The following is a 24,515-nucleotide window of genomic DNA, read 5'->3' on the forward strand; positions in this document are numbered from 1 at the left end:
ATCAGGGAGTGTTATTAAGTGCACTTAGACATTAATTTCTCGCTATTTTTCCGAAGAATTTATTTTTTCAGCTACGTAATACTTTAGACGAAATTGCGCTGTTGCTGCATTTTTGATTTCGGACTACTAGGCAGAGAGATGCCTCACTTTCGCTTTGTTGTTTATCTATCTGACTGTCTGTATGTCTGTCCGTCTGTCGTGTCTGTCTCGTTAACCTAGAATCATGAAATTTGGCAGTTAGGTAGCTCTAATAGCACAAGTAAAGGGAAAAATCCGAAAACCGTCAATTTGTGCTTACATCACAAAATAATTGAAAATCGTTCATGAACAAATAATTTAGTATTTCCAATTTTCAAAGTAAGATAACTATAATGAGTGGGTTATCATATGAAAGGACGTTACCTGTACATTCTAAAACAGATTTTTATTTATTTTTATGCATAATACTTTTTGATTAGTCGTGCAAGCAAAATGTCGGAAAAAATACCCGAGTACGGAACCCTCGGCGCGCGAGTGTGACTCGCGTGTGGCCGATTTACAGCGCAAGCTCACCGTTACTCCGGGACCGCGTATTTCTTTCGGCGGCGGTGCGCTGCGTTTGGCAATGGACCGCTCCAAAAATAAATTTTATTGTGTGTTTACCAAGGGCGCGCGGTGCGTACCGTAACCGATGGTCCAGCAACGCTTTTATGAAGAGATTTCATAACTGAACTAGCTTTCGCCCGTGACCTTAAGAGTGACCAATCAACATTGCAGCTGCGCTGTGCTCTATCGCTCCTCTAAGATTCACTTAACATCAGGTGACCCGCTTGCTCGTTTGCTTGCTATTTTTATTTAAAAAAAAATATATACAGAATGTAACCAGAACGCTAGCGAAACTTAGTGTTATGATACCTAAACACAATCCAATGCCAATAACCGTTTGCTTCATCTTTTAGTTTTAGTGATCTAGTATTTTTCAAACCCGCATTGTATAGCATGCAAAATCGGGGCAATGCCCCACCTACGACGAGCTATTATTCTTCGAATGACCTGTTTACGGAACGTTCGATGACCTCTAGAGTCATTCAGATGTTTTATTTGCAATATATTGTGAACTTTTAAAAATACAGGATTAAAAAAAAAGTAGTTTTTTTCTTTATTGTATCTTATGAGTAGGTAATCATCAGTACTAGTATTTACCTGTTTTCGTTTTTGCTAGCATTCTAGTTACACCTGTATATATTGATGTAAAACTTGCACATGCTGTGACAGCCTTCAATAGATTGTACATTTATCATGTTACCCAAGGAAAACTTGCCATGTAGTGCATAACTGTTGGCTTTCCTTAATAACAAAAAACACAGCCAAAGCAAACATTATTGCGTTAAAATTTTATGTCACCGTACGTTGTTATAAATATATTTTTATACTACCTACCTACATATTGTTATCTAGTCTCCTTAATCACCGTTTTATTATACGTATAGATTAATATGCCGACAGTACCGCAGTAAAACTGACCGCGAATAGTTCCTGGCTTTAAATTTTATTATTCTGTGTGCATGTGACGTAGTATGACCACCATGCGCGTTTCATATATCCTTATATACATCTTTATATACATTTATTCATTTCTTTGGTTCCACCTAAATCCGACAGACCCTAATGGGACCCTATCACTAAGGACGAGATCTATAGAGAGCACTTTGACTTTGCTTAGTCTTAAGACATTGTTGAAACGAGACAGCGTTACTGCTGACATAAAGCGGTCTCGTTTTAACTTTAAGCTTCAGTCTGAGCAATGTCAAAGTGCGCTCTATAGATCACAGGCCACAGCCTTAGCCTCCGCTGTCCGTCCATCTTTCCGCCCAACCGTCTGTCTGTCAGCGGAGTTTATCTCATGAACCGTACCTAATAGGTAGAGAACTGAAATTTTCACACATACAGTGTGGATTTCTATTGCCGCTATAACAACAAATAATCAAGATGACAAAGTTTAAAATTTGTGAATTTAAAGCCCCGATAGCTCAACGGTTGAGGAGCGGACTGACTTCCGAAAGGTCGGCGTTTCAAACCCCACCCGTTGCACTATGGTCGTACCCAGTCCTGGTACAAGCTTTACGCTTAATTGGAGGGGAAAGGGGAGAATATTCTTTATAAAAAATCTGGTACTGCTACATATTTAATAGCTCGTATGATGATACGGAACCCTTCGGTGTGCGAGTCCGGTTGTTATTATTAATACAATTTTTTAAATCATATTTTACAAAATGTCCTTCCTATTGAGAGAACCAGCAAGAAACTTTGCGGTTGTTAGTTTAATGATTTCAAATGACCATACTTAACCATACTAAGGCGTATCTCCAGAGAATTGCGGCGATAGTCTCGCCTGTGACTAAATTCGATACATAAATTCTATGTGCCAATCTCCACAGGGCGATAATGCGACTCGTTTGATCCGATTTATACCCCAATCCTGCCCTCGGCAAGGAATACTAACGAGTGAAGCGAGTGAAGCCGTTAAGAAGTAGCATTTATTTATTTCCTCGTTAAATTTTTGTGTATGTTTATAATTACGACATTCTGTAAACACTCACTGCTCGCGTTCACAAAAAAATGGTCCAATAAATTTATTTGTATACGACGATGCGCGTCTAAATATACGACTCGTGAGTCGTGGATAACGAATAGAAAACGAGGTGATTATACCCGTCTGTTCGTCGCTATAAGCAGAGTGAACTAGAGTGAGTAAACGCTACCGGCAAAGCCGTGCCGCCAAGCGATTTATCGTTCCGGTACGATGCCGTGTAAAAACCAAAAGAGTATGGATTTAGTGAAAAGTGCCATACCCCCTTCCAGGTTAGCCCGCTTCCATCTTAGACTGCATCATCACTTACCACCAGGTGACATTGCAGTCAAGGGCTTGCTTGTCTGCAATCTTACTTATTTTAATCAAAAAAAAAAAAAAGTGTTTGAAGGGCAATATCAGAACAAACCAATAAACAAACACATTTCCGCATTTATAATAATGGGCAGTGATGAGCGTAATCTCACTATCGAGTGGGCCCAGTGTTTTGGCAGTAACATGCGCAGTGTCGTCACGCTGAGATTCAGCTTGAGAGCCGCAGAGCATCCACAGTACAGCGAAACACCCAAGTTCAATTATTTATAGCCCGGTATTTTAAGGCGTCTATATTTGGGTTTTTAGACGCGCCGGCCCCACAAAATTGAGGGCGTCCAGAGTCGTTTTTGTGCGCTTAAGTCCCCAATGAGCCATAGAATTTAAAATTTATATAGAAGTGATTATTTTGGGCTCACTTCGTGGTTTAACGATTTATAATAATGTCAATAACGGGTAAATAAACAAGAAAGCGGGTAGCGGGTTTGACATGACAGCTCGAACTTCATCTCTCGTAACACTGCAGCCCCGTCCGTCGTGACAAATCATGTCACGGGGTCAAAATATCGATAATAATTCATAATTGTATTAGTGGTAAAGTGACAAGCCAAGTCAACGTATCTAAAATCAAAAACTGCGCTTAAAAGACACAATGTCCGCACAGCACGCGAGACAGTTAAGACTGACAATTTGGACACAATGTGAACGTGCCCTATGCTCGTTATCTTCGAGCAATGTCGCAAGATTTCTTACTTCCCTATTAGCTCTTCATGACCAGGTGTAAATAATCTGCTTGTGTCTGATATTAAAAAACGTCTCTACGGACAACGCACAAGACACGCACATAATTTTTAAGCTTACAACTTGATGTTCAGTATCATATTAATTTGACAGTTTCACAGAATACATTTTTATTTGAAATGACACAGTTTCTGAAGTTATTAATTTACTTCAAATGTGGGCGTCAATTATTCCGCATGTACAACTTGAGAAGGGCTATCAATTATTGGCAACCATATGTCATTATTAAAAACAGCACATGCCATTTCTATTACCTGATATAGAATTCTGTGGTAGGTACGGGCCCTTCAATTTTTACGCGACTGACTTTGATGATTTTGTGAAGTACTACGAGTACCTATAAAAATTATGTCAGTGCTAAAGATAAGGGACGGTGTGGCCTAGTTTTGAGAGCTTAAATAACACTCGCTTTTGCTCGTTACTTCATCTGCGTGAGAGATTTACTTTTTAAATTCCCTTCCAAGAACATTCCCGTTGCTTACCCGGGTAACGAGTAAAAGGCATGCTCTTTGTCTCCAGGGTACATGCTACTGTAAAGTTAAGGATGGAACTCTTAAAATGTCCTCCAAAAGTCAGACGTGCATGTCGAGATCGGAAGAACTATGTTTTTTGTATTATTCGAGCCTATATTATAAAAACATTCAGAATTCAATTCGAAAACAGTTTCGTTTGAATTGGTTGGTGTTTCAAAATGGGTAACGCCCACTGAGTTTTTGTCTTTGTCATCTGTATGGGATTATGTAACAGAGAGAGCCCTATACTAATATCTCTCTGTGGATAGAGTATAATAACAGCTGGCGTAATCAACGCAAAACAGACGTGGCAGAAAACGCGGAGTCTGGTCAGCTGATCGTGTCTGATGTTATACAGGGTGGGATTTTACGGGCGGTTAGCGGAAGATTGTTTGACGAAGGTTAACAAGGTACAAACACACTGCTAAGACTCCATGATTTGATTCCCTGTTACTACTACCGGAACACCAGTCTGTCCGCACACGCATGTGTGTGGGTAACTACAACTAGAGTGAATGAGTTCTCGGTTTGATCCTTCATAGACATCTGTCAAATATTGGGCACTAGCTGATACCCGCGACGTCGTTCGCGTGGAAATAGGTTTTTTTTAAAATCCCGTGGGAACTCTTTGATTTTAGAAAATAAAAAGTAGCCTATATGTTAATCCAGGGTATAATTAAAATTTTAGCCAAATCCGTTCAGCAGTTTTTGCGTGAAAAAGTAACAAACATACACACAAACTTCCGCCTTTATTAGTGGGAAGTGGAATTTCTTTGCCCCGACGACCCATGTCACATACCTAGTCATGTTTCTTAGCCTACATTTGACGCCTACAGTGTAGGTCAAGCCTCGAGGTTTTGTTACAAGTTTTTTAGATGTCGTGAAATTTGTTAAAAGGGTGGGTACTTTGACTTTGCTCAGACTTAAGTTTCGGTTAAAATGAGACAGATTTATTTCAGCGATATACCGATATCTCGTTTGAAGTCTGCTCCACAGTTCACGACAGTTAGGAATCTTGTCAAAAAATGGCTTCGGCCGTGGCTAGTTAACACCCTATCGGCAAAGCTGTGCCGTCAAGCGATTAAGCGTTCCGGTACGATGCCATGTAGAAACCAAAGGGTATGGGTTTAATAAAAACTACCATACCTTGCAGGTTAGCCTGATTTCATCTTAGACTTCATCACTTACCACCAGGTGAGATTGCAGTCAAGGGTTACCTTGTATCTGAGTAAAAAAAAGAGAATTCAGGATCATACCGAGAGTTCCCTCAATCTAGATCACTCTGTCTGTGTCAAAGTCAAAGTGCGCTTTAAGTTGGTTTCAAACTACGGAATATAATAAGTATAATACATAAATATCGCTCACCTTACTTTTAAATGTCACTGTTCACACTGGTAGATGTAATAATATTACATCTAAGTGTGAGCAGTGACATTTAAAAGTAAGGTGAGCGATATTTATATATTATATTATATTTCCGTAGTTTGAAGGCAACTTTATTAGTTCGGGGCGAACTTCTGGTGGTGTTAGGCGGTGATGATTGTTGTTTGTTTTACCTCACTGACCGCTCCCAGATTCGCACCCTGTATAATATATTCCAAAGCGACCCAGTTTTACGATATATTAATTTTGTGATGTTATTGGGTCGCTACCTAAATTTTGCTGTCTTCGTGATTTGTTTACTTGTCTTACGTATTTACTTTGATCTGCGTGGACATATACTTATGACGTTATGTTTTCTGACCCGAAAGACTGTGGGAAAAGTGTTTTAAAAAACTGGACAAGTGCGAGTCAGATTCGCATACGAAGGGTTCCGTACCATCGTGTAAGATTTTTTTTTAATTCTCCATCATGGTCTTATTATTTATTGTTATAGCGGCAATAGAAATACACACTGATAATGTCAACTCAATACCTATTATGAGATTCATGAGATTCAGCTGGCAGACAGACAAATGGACAGTAGAGACCTCGTAACAGTGTTCCATTGGCAACCTTCGGGTGGGGAACCCTATAGAAAAGCTTTTTAAATATACTATCTGCCCACCCATCCCGGCCCGCTTCCACTCCGAATGCTTCCATTTCTGTTTATTTGTGCATGAAATTAAAGCTCGTAGGTAATAACATCGTACACTGAGTGCCCGTAGCCGCGTAGCCTGGCGCGTGCTCCGTTAATAACTGCATGCCGCTTATGTTATGCCTCCGAGCATTCTCATTATGTTACGAGATCCGGCATAGGGTTGACCTTCAGCGATCTTCCCAAGTGAAGCGTAGTTTAACCGACTCCACCAAAAGGAAGGCAATGTTTTTTGGGTATGTGCACGTAAAAACACAGTGTGCGTGATTGATTAATCATATAACATGACGAACATCGAACAGTAGTTTCTCTACTTATTAGTTCACGAGATACAGCCCGGACAGACGGACAAATAGCAGAGGTTCAATAATGGGATCCCGTTCGGGTACAGTATGGCTAGTATAAGATTTCACAGTTTTTAAAATACTAAACTCGAAAACGAGTTTTTTCATACATCTACAGCCAGCGACACAGGCGGAAACATTACGAACTAAAGTTGATCGAGCAAATGCGAGTATATCTTTTACTTTACCATACCAAATACCACATTAATACGTCACCATCGAGAATGGCAGCCGTTTTCGTCGACACGAATACCAATACCACATCAATACCAGCAAATCCGAACCACGAGTTCATCGTTTGACACCAATTTGACACGCTAAAACTAGTAAATGACGTCATTTTCGCGTAAGTTTACGAGTCGGTGGTCGAATTGTAACTCACCAAAAAATACTCAGTGAGAGAAGCTTGAGAGCAGTGATAAATAAACAAAATGATGAAATTTTATAAGTCCCTGGGCCTTAATTTGCCCACGGGAGGCGAGGAGAATGATCAAGCAGACTGTGAAAGCTAACCGTCGTGGTTGTGTAACTAAATTTGACTCAGCGGCGTTATTTGTGATGTACATAGTGCATCCGTCAAAGAAAAGTTCTAACATAGCCCAAACCACCAGCAAGTTGAAGTGGCAATGAACAATCCATGCCTGTCGTATTGGGCGGAGATTGGGTACAAGCACAGCGTACCTCAGGAACCTACCTAAGTGTAGTGTGGGATACCGTGTCATTGACTGGCGATATTACAGAGTAATGTTAAGTGACTGGATGAGGGCACAGGAAGCCTCAAGGCTGGGTGTGGTGAACCTCTTTGAAAAACCCTACATTTAGAAGTACCTACCTACCTAGACGACAGACGTCCGTAGACTGAAATGATAAAAGTGCATCTCGAACGATCCATTTTGTGCAGCGATAGCCATCGGCTCGCAGAATGCATTTAATAATGCTAAATGATAAATGCTAATGGTAGAATAATTGTAATGTTAGAAGATCGACCACAAAGAGTACCTACCATATCACCCTCACCATTGAGGCTAAGTTAAGAAAGTCTATGCACAATAGGTAGGTACGCTACCTACCTATATCTACATAATATTATTCTAAGCCTTATAGTAGGTACATAATACGTGTGACTCCAAGTATAAGCAGGTAGGTACTTAGGTGTTACTCTGTTTTTTCAATTCCTGAGTGATAGATTCATTAGTACTTGTCTCTTTATCAGAATATTTAGTTCTATTCTATTTAAATTTCTTCATTGCAGTTGTTTTTACCATCATTTACTTACCTGGAACATTTTGCCATGATTGGATTCACTTATAGAAAGTAGGTACTACCTATCATAAAATTAATCTATTAAAATTCCACCAGAATAGTTACCTAGGTAGGTACTTGTGCAAAGCCATAGTGAGTTGGCTTGTTGCACAGCTGGGTAGTTGTTTAAAAGTATTCACCTAGGTAGGTACCTAAACACTCAGTACATGTTCTTCAAACTTATTACCTCACAGAGGTGAAGTAGGTAGGTATACTTATACAATTGCAAACAGTACCTATAACACCTACCATTCCTTGCATTCATTGATGATGAGCCACACCAGCTTGCATCCACTCAGACAAGCAAGTACCTACCTACCTAACATGGCATAAGCGTAGCATAAGTTAGTGAAATGTTGTGTTAAATGAACCTCCCTATGTAATTTTATGTAGCTTATATTAAATATTTTCTGAATCAATTTTTTTTTTCAGGTTGCAGATCACCAGTATTATTACCAGATTATGATGCCTGCCTCCCTGATCCCAAGTACCTACCTAACTCAATTCAAGACTAACCCGAGGTCATCAATCTTGTAGAATACCTATACATATATTAAGAACTGTTTATGATGTAGGTGCTTAAATACATCTTATGTAATTTAATTATACAGGTGTATGGTACCTACTTATTTATGCACCTATTGGTACCTAATACCTAGGTATCTAAAAGTATCTAGGTATTAATATTATTTCAGGTGTGAGGTATAGATCTTTAAGTAATAGTCATTAAATCTTTATTGTTTTAATTTGTTTTATTTCATTTTAAAAATAAAAGTTCTTAGGGTTTAGATAAGTAACCATTTGCATAGTTAAAAGGTATCCTGGAATTTGCCTGCCTGGATAGCCAGAAATCTATGTTCAAAACTAAATTAAAGCGACAGGTTTCAATGCTATTCCTTTTGTAATGCTCCCTGCTCTACGGAAAAGGACAGCACTAGATTTAGAACCTGTCATTCTAGTTTAAAGATTGCGTCTCACCCCAAGTCCCAACTGCTTGTGAAAGTCTCATCTAAATTGGTTCTGTCAATTCAAAGATTAGCACACCAAATTGATTACTTATAGCTTAACGATTACTACAGTAACATACAGACTTAAATTTTTTTATTTGTATGGCTCAATAAAAAATAACAATGAAGACTGGCATGCCTGCCACAGCTCTCTAACCTAACCAATAACTCATTCAGTATATCAAATCTTTGAAATGAGCAATCGTCGAGTTTCTTGCTGGTTCTAGCTATAAAAAACAATTTATTTAATTTTAAATTTTTATATTATTACAAAATTATACAGGAGTGTTACTGCACTGACAGCTTATGGGAGCTTATTCTGTAGAGTGTAGTCTTAATGCAGGAACACCACAATGCAGTCTTCTAGCAAAGTGGATTAGGCACTAATCCACAGGCTTTCAAGCTCAGGTTTCACTGAAAAAGGAATTATTGATCTTTAATTTTCTAAATTGCTAATTAGACAATTAGGTAATATTCTTCTTATTTTACTATTTATCTACTAAGATAGATAGTAGTCTTAGTGTTATTTATAATATTTAATAACTACATGATGCCCTTTTAAGTTTTAAAAATCCAGTGCTAACTCCTTGATTTCCAGGATACCTAGCCTATGTAGTCCAGTATGACACCAAATACTCCATACCAAATAAATGATAATAATGACAACTTAATTTGCACGGATTTATCCCATAGGAACTGTTTTATTTTCTGTAATAAAACATCAGCAATGTCCATCTCCGCGAAGAAGATCCGCCATACAAGAACTTTGTACCTTTCGTCAAAATTGGTTGAACAGGTGGGCTGTAAAAAGCTAGCAGACAGACAAACAGATACACTTTATTCTGACATACAGCTTAAACTCAATGTCCTGATTCTGCATATTTGTAAGTTACTAAGCATAAACATTTAAAAATTTATAACAGCCCTGACAAGTGAAGGTTACAAGTAACTAGAAAAGAGCTAATAAGTTTCAATTGGCTGAATATAACTAGTTATTTAAGTAGGTACAAAATAATAATGAAGTTATGATTTCACTATAGGTGGCTAGATACTCTTGAAACCTGACCACTTGCTTGCCTAATTCAAATCAAGGTATGTAGATAGTTATATCTCTAGTCTTTTCTAGTTACTGTAACCTTTACTTGTCGGGGGGCCTTTACTGTATATCCTGTATATTAAATTCCTTTCATTCAGTTTGTTTTTATTTATTTTCACTTTAACAGACAACAGAACGGTAACTTTTTTTAATCTGACGAAAATTTGGCTTTGGATACCAGTGTTTTAGTGATTTCAGAGTGAATATAGATGAATTACCATAGACAAACATACCATAGAGTGTGGCGGTGGGTGTCGCTTGACTGTCACTGTCACGCTGTTAATCATCTGTCAATAGCGTCAAAAAACGAAATAATATATGCCAAATTAGACAAAATGGCAGCGTATATCTGTCCCACTTTTTTGTGAATGTGTAAGTGAGACAAAAGTTGGACCTACGTTTCCACATGTTAGTATCGTCGTTCTGTCGAAAACTGTCCGTTTGGACTAGCTCGTACTATGAAATAATACGTTAACCTTGGCAGTCGGGAGTAGTCGATACTATTAACCATGTATGCGGTGTTCAATGTTGTACTAACGGTACAGAACCCTAAAAATGTTGGCGTGGGTATCAAATAAATTAGAATCGGATCTCTCCAGCTAGTATCATGTATCACTTAACAAGAAGCTTTCTCAAGTTATACCTACTTAAGTCTCGAGCGGTAAAGATGGGATTTCACTTTACTAGTTTATTTAAAATAAGAAACTTATTCTAAATATAAAGTCTATAGTATAAATAAAATAATTCTAGGTAAATGCTCAAGGTAACTCTAAAAACCAGCCAAGTGCGAGTCAGACTCGCGCAACGAGGGTTCCGTACCTACTCAGGTATTTTTTCGTCCTTTTGCTCGATAAATCAAAAACTATTATGATACAGACAGACAGACATACAACAAAGTGATTCTATAATCCTTTTGAGGTACGGAGCCCTATAATTCGATAGACTTTGGGCTAAAATGGCGACCTCGCACCGGAATACGCGCAGTAGAAGACCCCGCACTACGTGGAGAGACCACATCAAACGAGTCGCAGGGAGACGCTGGATTCAGCCGGCGCAAGTCCGTGGCTCAAGACCGATTAGGTACTGGATGGGGCGGGACATGAGCATAAGACATAATTTTCGTCTTGCTCATATCCATTTAAGGCCCACCTGTTAAGAAACACTGCTATGGTCATTGAGCATGTATTTAAAGAAATCGTGTTATTAGCACTGAGCAAACAAAGATTAAAGTAAGGCTGCATAGGTTCACATATTTTCAGGTCACTTACTTATCCGGTTACCAATTCAGGTCGCCATCGCTTAAACAATCGATTGATACATTATGTAGTCACAACGTGGCCACACCAATGCCAGAGAGAACTAGAGAGCTCTCGTCTGATCATGAATCAACAAATATTGTCTTATCTGTCAAATATTAAATTTTTGTGAATTAGAGTTTGAGCCATAGCTATAATTAAGCAAATTGAACAAGTTATCATTCTCTCTCTATCTCTCTGCGCCGTAAATCTCATTGTGAGGGTCGTGTTCACGTAATAATTAATCACGTAATTATTGGAGGTTTCTTAGGATAAACTTAAGGTGGTCGCTCAGTTGTTTGAAGCAAATTCAAATATTTAAGTGGAGATTAAACCAATTTATTCACGAGACTCCATAGAATTCTTATGATTAAAACAGTTTAAACTTCATTTAAATTTTATCGAAACGAATCAATAGAATTCTTATGATTAACTTGGTTTAATCTCAACTTCTACGAATAACTACGCGCTACGCGCTTGGTTTACGTTAAAAAGTAAACGTTGGAACAAACCCTTTCACACAGCCCCACACAAGTGCTGCAAGGCAATTAACGCAGAATAGGAATCAATTGGGAGTGCAGCAATTTAGTGCCAATTTGTTCCCGCTTCCCAGTGTCAGTAGCAAACCGATACATCACTCACTGATGTTACGAGCAGCAATGCTAATCTATATACTAACTAGCTGACCCGACAGACTTCGTCCTGTCAAAAAGATTTGTAAGGGCTATTTTTAGGGTTTTTCCAGCAATAATTCTAATTTTTCTCGCCGTAAAAACCATCCTTGAACTTCAACGAACATTTTAAAAAAAGATTTGGCCAAATTGGTCCAGGCGTTGTTGAGTTATGCGCTTACCAACACATTTTGCGATTCATTTTTATATTATAGATATTATGAAGAGGTAAAATTCACTCTGGAACTACAGAACCGATTCTAAAAATTGTTTCACCACTAGACAGCTACATTATGCCAATGACATAGGCCATATTTTATTTTCAAAAAAAATATAGAGAATAGTTTTGTACTATGTTTCAGTTCTGCGTACTATATAGGTAATTGTTGAAGAAATATATAGCACACAAAAGTGCTGTGGCACAATCTTTTTTTAAATCAAAAAAAAATAAACTCCACTCCATCAGTTTGCGCTGACCCTAAGTCTGCAGGTGTAATACACTGCAAACAGGCGACGCGACGATGTTGCATGACCGCATTGCGACTTGATGTTTGTAGGCCACCAGCTGATTCTACGGAATGCAACTTCTGTTTATCATTCGCTTTTTAGGTTTAATAGTGTTCCGTACCTCAAAAGGAAAGAGGAACTTTTAGGGGATCACTTCGTTATGTGTGTCTGTATTTCGTGTCTGTGTAACCCTTATAGCACAAGTAAAGGCTTTTGCCTTCAGATTTTTATCTGAAAACCGTGAATTTGTGGTTACATCATAACAAGGATTATTTATTGTTCGATGCTTGGGAACCCTTCGTGTGCGAGTCCGACTCGCACTTGACCGTTTTTTATTGCATTACAAGTTAAAATCAACGAAAAATAGGGCTACCTGCGTCAAATGTACTAACATTTGACGTCTAGCCTCGATGTTCTGTTAGAAGTTCCCTCTGTCGTGAACTGTGCTAGGGGTTATGTGAAATCATAGATACCTTGTCGTTTCATAACCTATCTAGCCTACCTACATTTGGCACCTGCCCGTGTAGGTGAAGCCTCGACGTTTTCAAGTTTCATAACTGTCGTGAACTGGCTGCGCCTCGTCAGATGTGCGCCGGCCTTAACGCTAATCTCGCCACTCCCGCCCACTCTAATCAAAACTTCCTCCCGAACACTTACTAGTGAGACGTTTATAGGCGAACGCGTGTCTAAAACCTACTTCTCCGCTGGCGTGAAATGGAACGGTTCGCGGTAATCCAATGAACTGCGCGAGTCGCCACTGCATTAGAGTGATCGCGCATTCTGCAACGCGATGGATTCACCGCACGCAACAAAAAGCTCATTAACAAGCAAAATTATGGGAAGGATATATTTATTCGCCGTAGTATACTTACTTATTGAGAAAGAGATGGCAATTAAGTAATGTTGCCCGCTAAGAGATCAAACAATCATATATTATAGCGTTTTAATAATAAACTATGTATGTTGATTTTGAACACTTACTCGTACTACAGAGACGTTTATAGGCGAATGCTTGTCTAAAACCTAGCTCTCCACTGGCATGAAATGGAACAGTTCGCAGTAGCTAATCCAATGAACGCGAGCCACGACCGCATTGGTCCACGAATTCATACGCGCGTCGAGGTGCTATACGCCAATACATCGCAAACACAAGCATCGCGCGAGTTTATCATACGCGCGTAAATTGCCGCGTAAATCCGCCAAACTCTAGATTCGCGCGTATTTTGCGCGTCGTTCGCAAGTCGAGATGCTAGAGACTTCCCTCGCGGGAACTTCAGAGCGGGTTCATATGTCAAGGGAAAAGGGGCGACATGAATGCTCGCGCGTTGCACGTTCCTTCTGGACTCAATGTACTGGCGTATACGCGTAAAACAATTCGCAATGAGTTCAAGGCGGACATGGGCTTAGCTTATGCCAAAGTAAATAAAGCATAGTTTTTTTCTATACGACTTAGCCTTTGACTGCGATCTCACCTGGTGGTAAGTGAAGATGAAGATGGTAGCGGGCTAACATGGAAAGGGTATGGCAGTTTTATTTCCATACCCTTGGTCGGTTTCTATGCACCGGAATGCTAAATAACGCTTAGCTGCACGGCTTTTCCGTTTTATGAAAACACTGCGCCGCACTGCCAGTGTGTTGCACCTTATAAATATGTGATCACCTTTATGCCGTCCGTTTACGATACGCTACACGTTTGTTTCATGTACAATTAGCCGGAACGCGCAATACGCTCTAATGGCGTGTAATTAATTCCCGTAAACTATTACAAGTTCGCCCTTGATGCTTCGCAGGTCACATTGCAGTTAGGTACATCGTTGGGATATTATTAGTTGAACTAGCTACTGCCGTGCTTTTACACAACTTTGTCATTGCATATTAGCCGATTTTTTCAATCATCCAATAACTTTTATATAAGGAATTTTGGAGTTTTGTTAGATTTTCTATGCTTACAAAAAGTGTCAAAACCTCAAAATTCTTCAGACAAAAGTTATTTGACAATTGAAAAGTCAGCCCTAAACAACATTTGCTAAGTTGCGGTTAATATACTTATAACAGTAGACGAATTTTATAAATGTAAAGGTTGCATGTACTTATGTTCATACATATTGTACGCGACAAATTGAGATGTCAATCGGGGTATGAGGCGAAGGGACGCCCCTCACACCTGCACGTCACCCTCGCTCAACCGCAGCGGGTTAGCGCGGGGGCTGTGCGGGTGTGCGGGGGCGTCTCCACCCCGATTGCCATCTCAAGCTGTCGCGCACTATAACCCGAAAAACATTGCCTTCCTTTTGGTGGAGTCGGTTAAACTACGCTTCACTTGGGAAGATCGCTGAAGGTCAACCCTATGCCGGATCTCGTAACATAATGAGAATGCTCGGAGGCATAACATAAGCGGCATGCAGTTATTAACGGAGCACGCGCCAGGCTACGCGGCTACGGGCACTCAGTGTACGATGTTATTACTTACGAGCTTTAATTTCATGCACAAATAAACAGAAATGGAAGCATCCGGAGCGGTAACGGGTCAGGATAGGTAGGTAAATGGTATTTTAAAAGCTTTTTTAGGGTTCCGTACCTGAAAGATGCCAACGGGACTACTACGCCTAAGAGGGTGGGACTGCTGATTTGTAGATATACCAAGAAATAATAAGCCCGATAGCGTCATATACGTGGGAGACAAATGAGCATTTTAAATTCGACTAATCACGTCGCTTTCTTATGGCTTGTATTACTTGTTTATTAATGTCATCATCTGTAATGTGTATAGCAAAAAAAAATCAGAGATCCCCACTTTTTTTGGGTGTAACATCTGTCATACTAATATTGTTCGTATAAATTGTAGCCTATGTCACCCGGTCTATAATAACGAGTCGATTGACACTTCATTCATCTAAATCGGTTCAGTAGTTTAGGCGCTGCAGTGGAACATACATAGATACGAGTATACATACGAACACTGCTTTAAAATCATAACCCTTCCTTTTGGCTTCGCCGTAGTTGGGTAAAAAATAAATTATAGTTGGAAACATTATAGTACCCGGGCGGGCTTTGGCATTAAAGCATGAGCTAATAAACAGTTCACGATCGACGAGTTTAACTGCGCATACGCATTCGGCACTCAGTTTAATATTTCATTTACTGCCCGGAAAGCAATTTTGAGGGAACTTTTCAAAACAAAGCTGTAACTGTAACCGAGTCGGTATTGGCAAAGCTTAGTCTAAATCCGTTAGAGTGTTGATACTCTGAACCCTACAAGGTACAAGAATGGCGCTCTCACGCCAGGAAGCGCAGCGTTGGAAGAGCCCCACTAGGTGGATAGACGACATCAAACGAGTCGCAGGCAGTGGATCCAGACAGAGCAAGGCCGTGGCATGTGGAGCCCCTATAATAGACCTACGTCCAGCAATGGATGCCTATCGGTTGGATTTGGAAATGATGATCTGATGATTCGTGATGATTCTGAACTCTTTGATATACCAGGACAAAAAGTAGCAATGTCCATTCCTGAGATCCAAGCTATTTTTGCGCGAAATTTCGTCAAAATCGGTTAAACGGATGGACCGATTATAGTATGGATTAAACTTGTTCCTTGCAAGTTATGCAACGCAAAATAAATTATCAAGAACTTTAGAAAAACATCGGTGATGACTATAATATGTATTCATATTACATGCCTTGTATTTTCATGTCATGCGGTCTTCATAAATCACAAAAATTGTAATAATATAAGCCTATCTTTATATTTTATGTGCAGTCTACTCGTATTTACGAATACTCAATCGGATTTACGATATAGCTTAGCCATTTCAATCAACTATATTTTACGCTTGAAAACAATATTTTACAATAATAAGCCGTAGCATATTTCATTAAATAGATCTGTAACTTCACTTCTATCTCCGAGTATATTTATTATTGTATAATAAAATGTATAGTTGGCGTGCAAAAGCCCATTTATAAGGTTAAGTTTTAACGACTTCTTGCAAACTAATAACGCTTGGATATGAAGTTATAGTGCGTCCCACGTAGCGGCACTTTGTGGGATTTAGACGGGAAAGAGAAACTTTGAAAGTGTGTTACCTGGAGAAACAAAAAAAGGCCAAGCGCGAGTCAGACTCGCGCACCAAGGGTTCCGTACTACAGAATAAGTAAAACGGTAAGAATCACTTTTGTTAACGAACTGCAAAACAAACTTTGTAGAGGTAAACCTCTTGTTAATATCAAAAAAACTAAGCTAGTTGGGGTGTTTTTGACGTGGTGAAACCTTTTTTGAGGAAATTTCGAAAAGGGTTGTCGAGTCAACTGCCGCGTCGTAGGTTGGGCATTGACCCGAGTTTTGCACGCTATACATTACGGGTTAGAAAAATACTAAATCACTAAAACTACAAGATAAGCCAAATGGTTATTGGCATTGGATTGTCTTAAGGTAGTGTAATAATAACGCGAAGTTTTTGCTAGCGTTCTGGTTACACCCTGTATGGTTTGTAAAATGAATCATTAAGAGGGGTCTCTCCTTCACTCGCTCCATACAAACGTAGATCCAATTTCATTTGAATATTAAGCAACCAAAGTCCATGAAATTTTGCAGACATATTTTAGAAACTAATGTATTTCTGTTAAAATATTTGGTTTCAAAGTTACATGGTCTTAAAAATTCTCATACAAATCTTGGAGCCACTGTAATTTTAAAACTACATATTTTTAGAAAAACTAAAACACCACAGACACAGATATTAGTTTCTAGAATATGTCTGCAAAGTTTCATGGACTTTGGTTGCTTAATATTCAAATGAAATTGGAACTACGATTACGTCACTTACTCCATACGATTGTATGGAGTAAGTGACGGAGAGAGCCCTGTTAAGAGTTCTGTGATTGTATGTTTGTATGATTGTACTTACATTGATCACGACCCTCTCGCAGAAGTCGTGGTCATGTTGTATCGGTTCAAATGTCACTACGCCGCCCTGAGGCGGCCGGCCCTGTTCTTCTTCTTGACTGCACAATTTCGGCAGCGACCTACAACAAAACACAGAAACATGTTATAAACAGCATAAAGCTACGGCCACACCTGCGCGTCAAAAGTGCTGGATTTATTTATTTAGAATTTACTTATTTTACATCTAATTGGAACGGGAGCGTCGACGATGCGAATCTATACGTGCTGGTAACAGCACGTATAGTGCATGGCGTCATTGAACATCCTGGGAGGCAATCGCCGCGTGGTAGACATTCCTACTTCGTAGTCGATTTGATCGCACAGGTTTGGATGATGCTTAAGAAATCAATTGAACTTTCTAGAACTATGTGCAATAGCGACCAGAGTCCTCAGAAAGAGAAACTAATCATATTATGTAGTCTGACCTAGAAAATATATTTAGGAAAAGTTACGCGACTTCAATTCAAAGTGTATCAGCAATCAGTAATACTAATAATGATAAAAATTACTTAAAAATAGGTTCTAAGTGTTTTGATTATTTTGAGAGTCCTATTTAATTCGAGCGTCTAAATCCTTTAACTTCGAACTAAAACATAGGTACTAACGATACACAGGACAGAAGCGACGGCTCAGACAATATTTACTCAGAGGCGTCAAGAAAGATGTAACCTTCATTAAATCTGCTTTTATAAATGGTGAAATAAAATGAAAACACATATTACTGTACACATATTACTGTAGAGATGTTGCCAACTATGTCAAAACGCGCGCTTAGTATGGCAGCTTGCTTGAAATCTTTTATGAAAAAGTGAAATGTGACGTCATACACACTTTACATTCGGCGTGCTTTTTTAGTTTAATGTATAGGTAATTTAAAATAGTTATTAAGTTTAAAATTAACAGAGGACGAGCATTTAACATATTTTGGTACTTTTAAAGCTTAATTCGTTATAATGCACCAAAGTTTAGTGTCCTGAAAGATTTTAAAATGCTGCATATTGTCTGTTTTGGCTGATTATAGCAAATTAAAAGCTTGTTTTTCATGGAATCCCGCAAAGTAACGTCTGTTCAACATTTAATTTATTTTTGACAAAGGCAACTTCCTTTTGAAAACAAACGTTTTGAAATCAAAGGTTCATAGTTCAAACGAGGCTTTAAATGAGAATATAATATCTCAGAAGCACGTTTTTATTTTAGGTCATAACGCTGCTTCAGCTGTATTAACAACTAAAAAGCAATAAGTGCCATACATGAAAAGATCCCGTGACCCATTTCCCCGGTACATTTCAATCGCGGAGATTGTGGTGACGAAGTCATCTAGAGGCCGCAGTTTTTACTATTGAATAGATATGTGTATGTTTTTAGGGTTCCGTAACCAAAGGGTAAAAAATGGAGCATTGTATGAAACGAGTGGAAACGAGTGACGGTGAGAGCCCTGTTAATGCCACTCTGCTGTCTGTCTGTCACAGGACTCTAGCTCGTTGACGAAATTTAGTTGTTTGGTGTAGAACGTTGACCCAAAATCAAATATTGAATTAGAAATTCAATTCAATTTTTGCCAGGGGAGCTCGCATAGGTACTTACATGAAAAAGAGGCCGGATTTTTTTTTACCCTAGCATGTGATTATCATTTTTTACCTATAACTCATTGAGTAGAGTATGAAGATATTTTTATTTTATCTTAAAAAATAAGGAAATGGGGGGCCATCAAAGCTGTCAATTTTAGATCATTTTTGTAACATTATCTCAAAAATTATATTAGTTAGGAATACGAAATTTTTGTATATTATGTACCATATACTATGTTTAAATAACAAATACTGGAAACAAATGTTTATAAAGATAGTTTTTAAGCTGTGACCAAAATAAACGAACATTTTTTGAGGGGTTTTTTCACAGTTTATCGCGATATTCTAACTCGGAAAAGAAATATTTCATGCACCCAAAATATGATGTTCGTAATTATGTACGGAACCCTAAAAGAGCGAGGCTCACACTTGACCGGCTTTTTTCTATTTGAGAGATCATATATGGCTTTTGTTAGAAAAGGGATCGCGTTCTAGTGCCTTGAATTGGTTGGAAAAATGTTTTTGTTTTTAAAGCTTGCTAAATATTGTTTTTAATTTTTTTCATTACCATCATGACCAGCTATGGCCAGCCCACTACTGAGCACGGGTCTCCGCTCGGGATGAAAAGGCCTTAGGTCATAATTTGGGCGGGCCAAGTGCAGATTGGCAGACTTCACCTTTGAGAACATTAAGGAAAATTCTCAGACATTCAGGTTTTCTCACTATGTTTTCAGTGATATTTAATTGCCATAGCTATCATCGAAAAGTTAGAGATGTATGCCCGGTTTCGAACCCCCAACCTCCCAAAATAGAAGGCGGATTTCATGCGTGCGGACTGAAAGAGATGCAGTGCATACCGCAGTCGGGGTTTTTTGAAAACTTTTGTGAATTTCTTGTTTAACTTTAAAATTTTGTTCTCATTTTTTCCAGCTCTTCACAATTCTTCGCAGCGCTCGCTGCAGTGGCGGGAGGAAATTGAGAGCGAACGTGCTCAGATTGTGTTATTTGAAGAGCTTTCAATATGACTTCCGTTACAGTTCTAGACAGTTATGAAACATGTAACAAAAAGTCGAGGCTTCACCCACATTGGCAGGCTTCAATGTAGGCTATGAAATAACCCAGCCTAGTTGCTTTCACATGAGTTGCCTGTCGACTAAGTTGCCGGGCAACAAGTTGACCGTGCGTAATGACTCTAAATTGTGCTACCTACTCAACAAACACTATTCTCAAGTCTGCTTTGTCACCCTTTTATTGAATACTCTTAATTCTCAAGCGGATGAATCAAACAACGGAGAGCTTCCTCATACTAGTTTACTCTGCTTCTGTTTTATAACTATTCTCTAGCCCTGAAAAGAAGTTAGTATACCGCTCTCTCTGTGACGTAATCCCATACAAATGATAGACCCAAAATCACAATTTGAGCTAACCATTTTGAGTCACCAACCAATCTCAAACGAAACTGCTTTTTAATTGTATTTCGAGTGTTTTTTCACCATATATTGTGATTGGTTGGTGACTAAAAATGGTTGACGCTCACTGATTTTTTTGGCTCTATCATTTGTATGGGATTACGTAACAGAGAGATATACCTATTAACTTTCCGCGGATATATTATGTATACTAACTCTCAGCGGTATAACATATATTGTTAACATAAGGTGCTTGTGGGACCGACGATTATATGAACGAGAAGCCAGTGTGTAGTTGGGTTGGTCATATTATGTCGCTGGGCTATGAGCGAGTATTTGGATGCGACGGGCGATTAAGTACTTGTATACCGGTCGTTCCGATATGCAACGAGCAAAGTATTTTAATCAAAAATCAACAAACCAATATACAATCACACTGCATGTTATGGGTAGTGATAAACTTAGAACTTCCAAGTAATACTATAATAAATTACTTTGTAGCATTTTACAAAACAGTATCAAATTCGATAAGCATTACATTTCGCAAGAATGTTGCGTTGCAATAACCTACACAGAATTAAACCAGTCTCTAAAATAAGGTTGTTCCGAAAATAGAAGAGTTTGGTAAACGCATTGCGAGCAGAAATTCACAATAAATACCTACACTAGTAATGTGGGATGCATCGCGACAGAAAAAGCGATATTGCAGCAAATTAGTATATGCAACACATGAATACACGTTGCTTTTGTTATCATAGTAATTTATTTATTGCATGCATTCCGACATTATTTTGTTCGGGATTGAGTTGCCGCTCCGGCAAAAAGTATGGTGGTATGGCATCGCAACGCACCACCCCTAGCCGCCTCATCTCTCTGGTCCCAAGTCCGTTGCGCGTGCGGTGCTGCGCCGCACGACATCGTAACGCATCGTAACGCACAGTAATTTCTATGTACTTAGAATGGTGCAGCGCAACCACCGCTCAGGCACCGCACCGCTAACGCAACGTATCGTGCGGCTTCACTCTTAAACATTTAAAAAGAGCAACCACCGAGTTTTTTGCTGGTTCTTCTCGGTAAAAACGGCATTCCGAACCGGTGGTAAATTACTTTGACGATTCAAAAGCACTTGTAAAAGTTTATTTGAATATAAAATAAAAAATTTTCAAAAGAAAAATAAAACCGACTTCAAAAACCAAAAACACTAAAAAGTAGAAAATAATTTTTGTTTAGCTACACATGTAATGTACCTAGGTATGAAGTCGAGCGAGCATATTAAAACAAAATTAGAAATCCAAGAGTGAAGCTCGCCCGACTTCATACCTAGGTACATTACATGTGTAGCTAAACAAAAATTATTTTCTACTTTTTAGTGTTTTTGGTTTTTGAAGTCGGTTTTATTTTTCTTTTGAAAATTTTTTATTTCACAATTTTTAGTGGCCCCACTGTACCCAGTTAAAACCCTACTGTTTACTAAGCTATTACAGTGATCGCGAGCAATTTGCTCTTATCCATTGAGGAGTTCTGTTCTCCATCTCCGAAGATATTCATCAGATCTTCACCAAATTTATATGGGACCACCTGCACAGTATACCCTTTCAAACAAAAAAAAAATTTTTCAAATCGGTCCAGGGGTCTTTGAGTAATCGGGGAACATACATAAAAAATAAAAAATAAAAAAGATCCCGACGAATTGAGAACCTCCTCCTTTTTTGGAAGTCGGTTAAAAACTTATCTATTCGCGCCGCAAGGATGTGTGTGTGTGATGTGACTTGTGAGGTGCCGTGCGTTTAAACAGTGCAAAGTGCGAACCCCGACAGTTAACAATGCGCGCGCGCATACTGCTTTACCTAATTTAACTAGCCATTGTTATTTTACAATAAATATTTGTACCGAAAACCAGTGGTACAACTAATGAGCCATCAAAGTCCCCAACACTATAAAATATACCTACACTCGGGGTCTATGCATCGCGATAGAGGACCAGCGAAGTACTGGAGTATTTCTATTGCAAGACAACATATGAAATACACGTTCTTTCGTTACCAATAACGTTTGAATTAATAATCGCAGTTCAAGTTGAAAGTCATGGCATGGGTGAAATTATTTAATTTTTAGGGTTCCGGACGCGAAGGGCACTAGCGGACGGACCCTATTACTTTGTTCTATCCACGGAGAAGTTTCACGAAGAAGAGAACTGTCTCTGTTCTTTAAATCTATACAAGTGACAAAGACAAAAAGTCAGTGGGGTTAACCATTTTGAGTGACCACCAATCACAAAATATGAACCATTTGAGTTGGAATTGGATAGTACTCTATCCACGGAAATAATTTAGTACGGAAAACTGTTTTGAAGATGTGATGCTCGATTATGATGGGTTTGTCACTCAAAATGGTAAACGCTCACTGGCTTTTTTTGTATTTTGTATAAGCTGTCTGTCCATCTGTCAGCGGGCTTTATTATCTCATAAACTAGATAGGGACCTAGAGAGTTTTTGAAATTTTCACATACTTTTCTATTGCCGCTATAACAACAAATAATGAAAAAACCAAGTTGACGAATTTCAAAATGGCCGCCATTTTTTTTTTAAATGCACTTAGTGTTATATTTTGTACGATGATATAGAACCCTCGTGCGCGAACCCGACTCGCACTTGACCAGTCTTTGTTGTATTAAAGTGATTGAAGGGATGCATTTGAACTTTATGAATGGATTTAAAAGTCAAATGGTTTTAAAGGTAACGATGTATTCTATGAATAGTTTGTAGCGCGTTGAGGTATTTCGGTACTTTCGTGAAGTATGAATTAATAACCAGTTGGCAGTTGAAGTTGAAGCTCATGTCATGTAAGCAAATAGAATTATTTATTGAGCTACTTTCAAAGTTAGTGAAAGGCGGGTGCACATAATATGCACTTGACTTTTGGAATAAGAGCCAGCGCGTGCGAGACCTTCATCACATTATAAAGGTGAAAGTTTGTGTGTCTGTATGTTTGTTACTCCTTCACGCATAAAGTACGAGATGGATTTGTCTGAAATTTGGAATAGAGATAGATAGTATCCTGAATTAGTACATGAGCTACTTTATATCCTGAAAAATCAAAGAGTTCCCACGGGATTTTGAAAAATCTAAAAAATCTTTATAAAAGCTGAAAGTTTCTCTGCGTACTGTCCCCAGGACAGGGAGGAACGATCAGCGACTATGAAGTTTGGATCATGGTGGCTTTAGGAGATACGACATTACAGACAACATTAAAGTATAAAAGTTTGAGGGTGTCTAGCAGGATGTTGCCATGATACTAAGTATCTGGCAATGCATGACGTGGTCTTTATACTATTCTAAAGAAAATATAGAAAAATTTGACTGTATAGCATGACCTAAGATTTGTTATGCCTTTATTACCTGTTATCTCCCAAAACCACCATGATCCAAACTTCATAGTCGCTGGTCGGTCCTCCCTGTGCTGGGAATAACACGCAGAGTAACTTTCAGCATTTATAAAATAACGAAGGTCTGGCACGCGCTGGCTCTTAGTCCAATACATTATAGGCGGACAGACAAAAATAAAAGCACTCAGATATGTTAGTAATTTAAGTGCTATAAATACGCTAAGAGAACCCGATTCTACCGGTTTAAACTTGAACTCTAAATAGGTACCTACTTTGTGGAACGTTTAAAAATATAACAAGCAGGGAGTGGTTTATATTTTGTTTAGGTATCGATCACTTGCCAATGTTTGTTTTCCCTGAGTCCCGTGCTCCGTAATGGGTAATGGTCCAAGATCCCAGTGTCGCCAGATGTTACTTATTTTTAACTGACTTCCGAAAAGTTGGTGGTTCTCAACTTTTATTAAGTTTCATGAGCTATAAATTCGGCGTTAGAGCCTCGATAGCTCAACGGTTGAGGAGCGGCCTGAATTCCGAAAGGTCGGCAATTCAAACACCGTTGCATTATTGTCGTACCCACTTCTGGCACAAGCTTTACGCTTAAGAGGGCTCTCTCCGTCACTCGCTTCTACTCGCTTCATACAATCGTAGTTCCAATTTCATTTGAATATTAAGCAACCAAAGTCCATAAAATTTTGCAGACATATTCTAGAAACTAATA

At 38.8% G+C, this 24,515-nt stretch overlaps 1 protein-coding gene and 1 long non-coding RNA gene across 3 annotated transcripts in view; one reads left to right on the forward strand and one right to left on the reverse strand.

Annotated features, from left to right (window-relative positions):
* Positions 1-24,515, reverse strand: part of LOC123880499 (potassium voltage-gated channel protein Shaker) — a 181,210-nt gene that overhangs the window by 28,805 nt on the left and 127,890 nt on the right. For both annotated transcript variants that reach the window (XM_045928651.1, XM_045928652.1), the window contains exon 3: positions 17,398-17,515. In XM_045928651.1, coding sequence (XP_045784607.1) covers positions 17,398-17,515 — 118 coding nt within the window. The remainder of the gene's footprint in view (positions 1-17,397; positions 17,516-24,515) is intronic.
* Positions 514-15,449, forward strand: LOC123880513. Its single transcript, XR_006799277.1, has 3 exons — positions 514-524; positions 4,951-4,956; positions 15,280-15,449. It is a non-coding gene; the product is annotated as an uncharacterized LOC123880513 (long non-coding RNA).

Source organism: Maniola jurtina, chromosome Z (assembly GCF_905333055.1).
Source record: "Maniola jurtina chromosome Z, ilManJurt1.1, whole genome shotgun sequence".
Lineage (NCBI taxonomy): Eukaryota > Metazoa > Arthropoda > Insecta > Lepidoptera > Nymphalidae > Maniola > Maniola jurtina.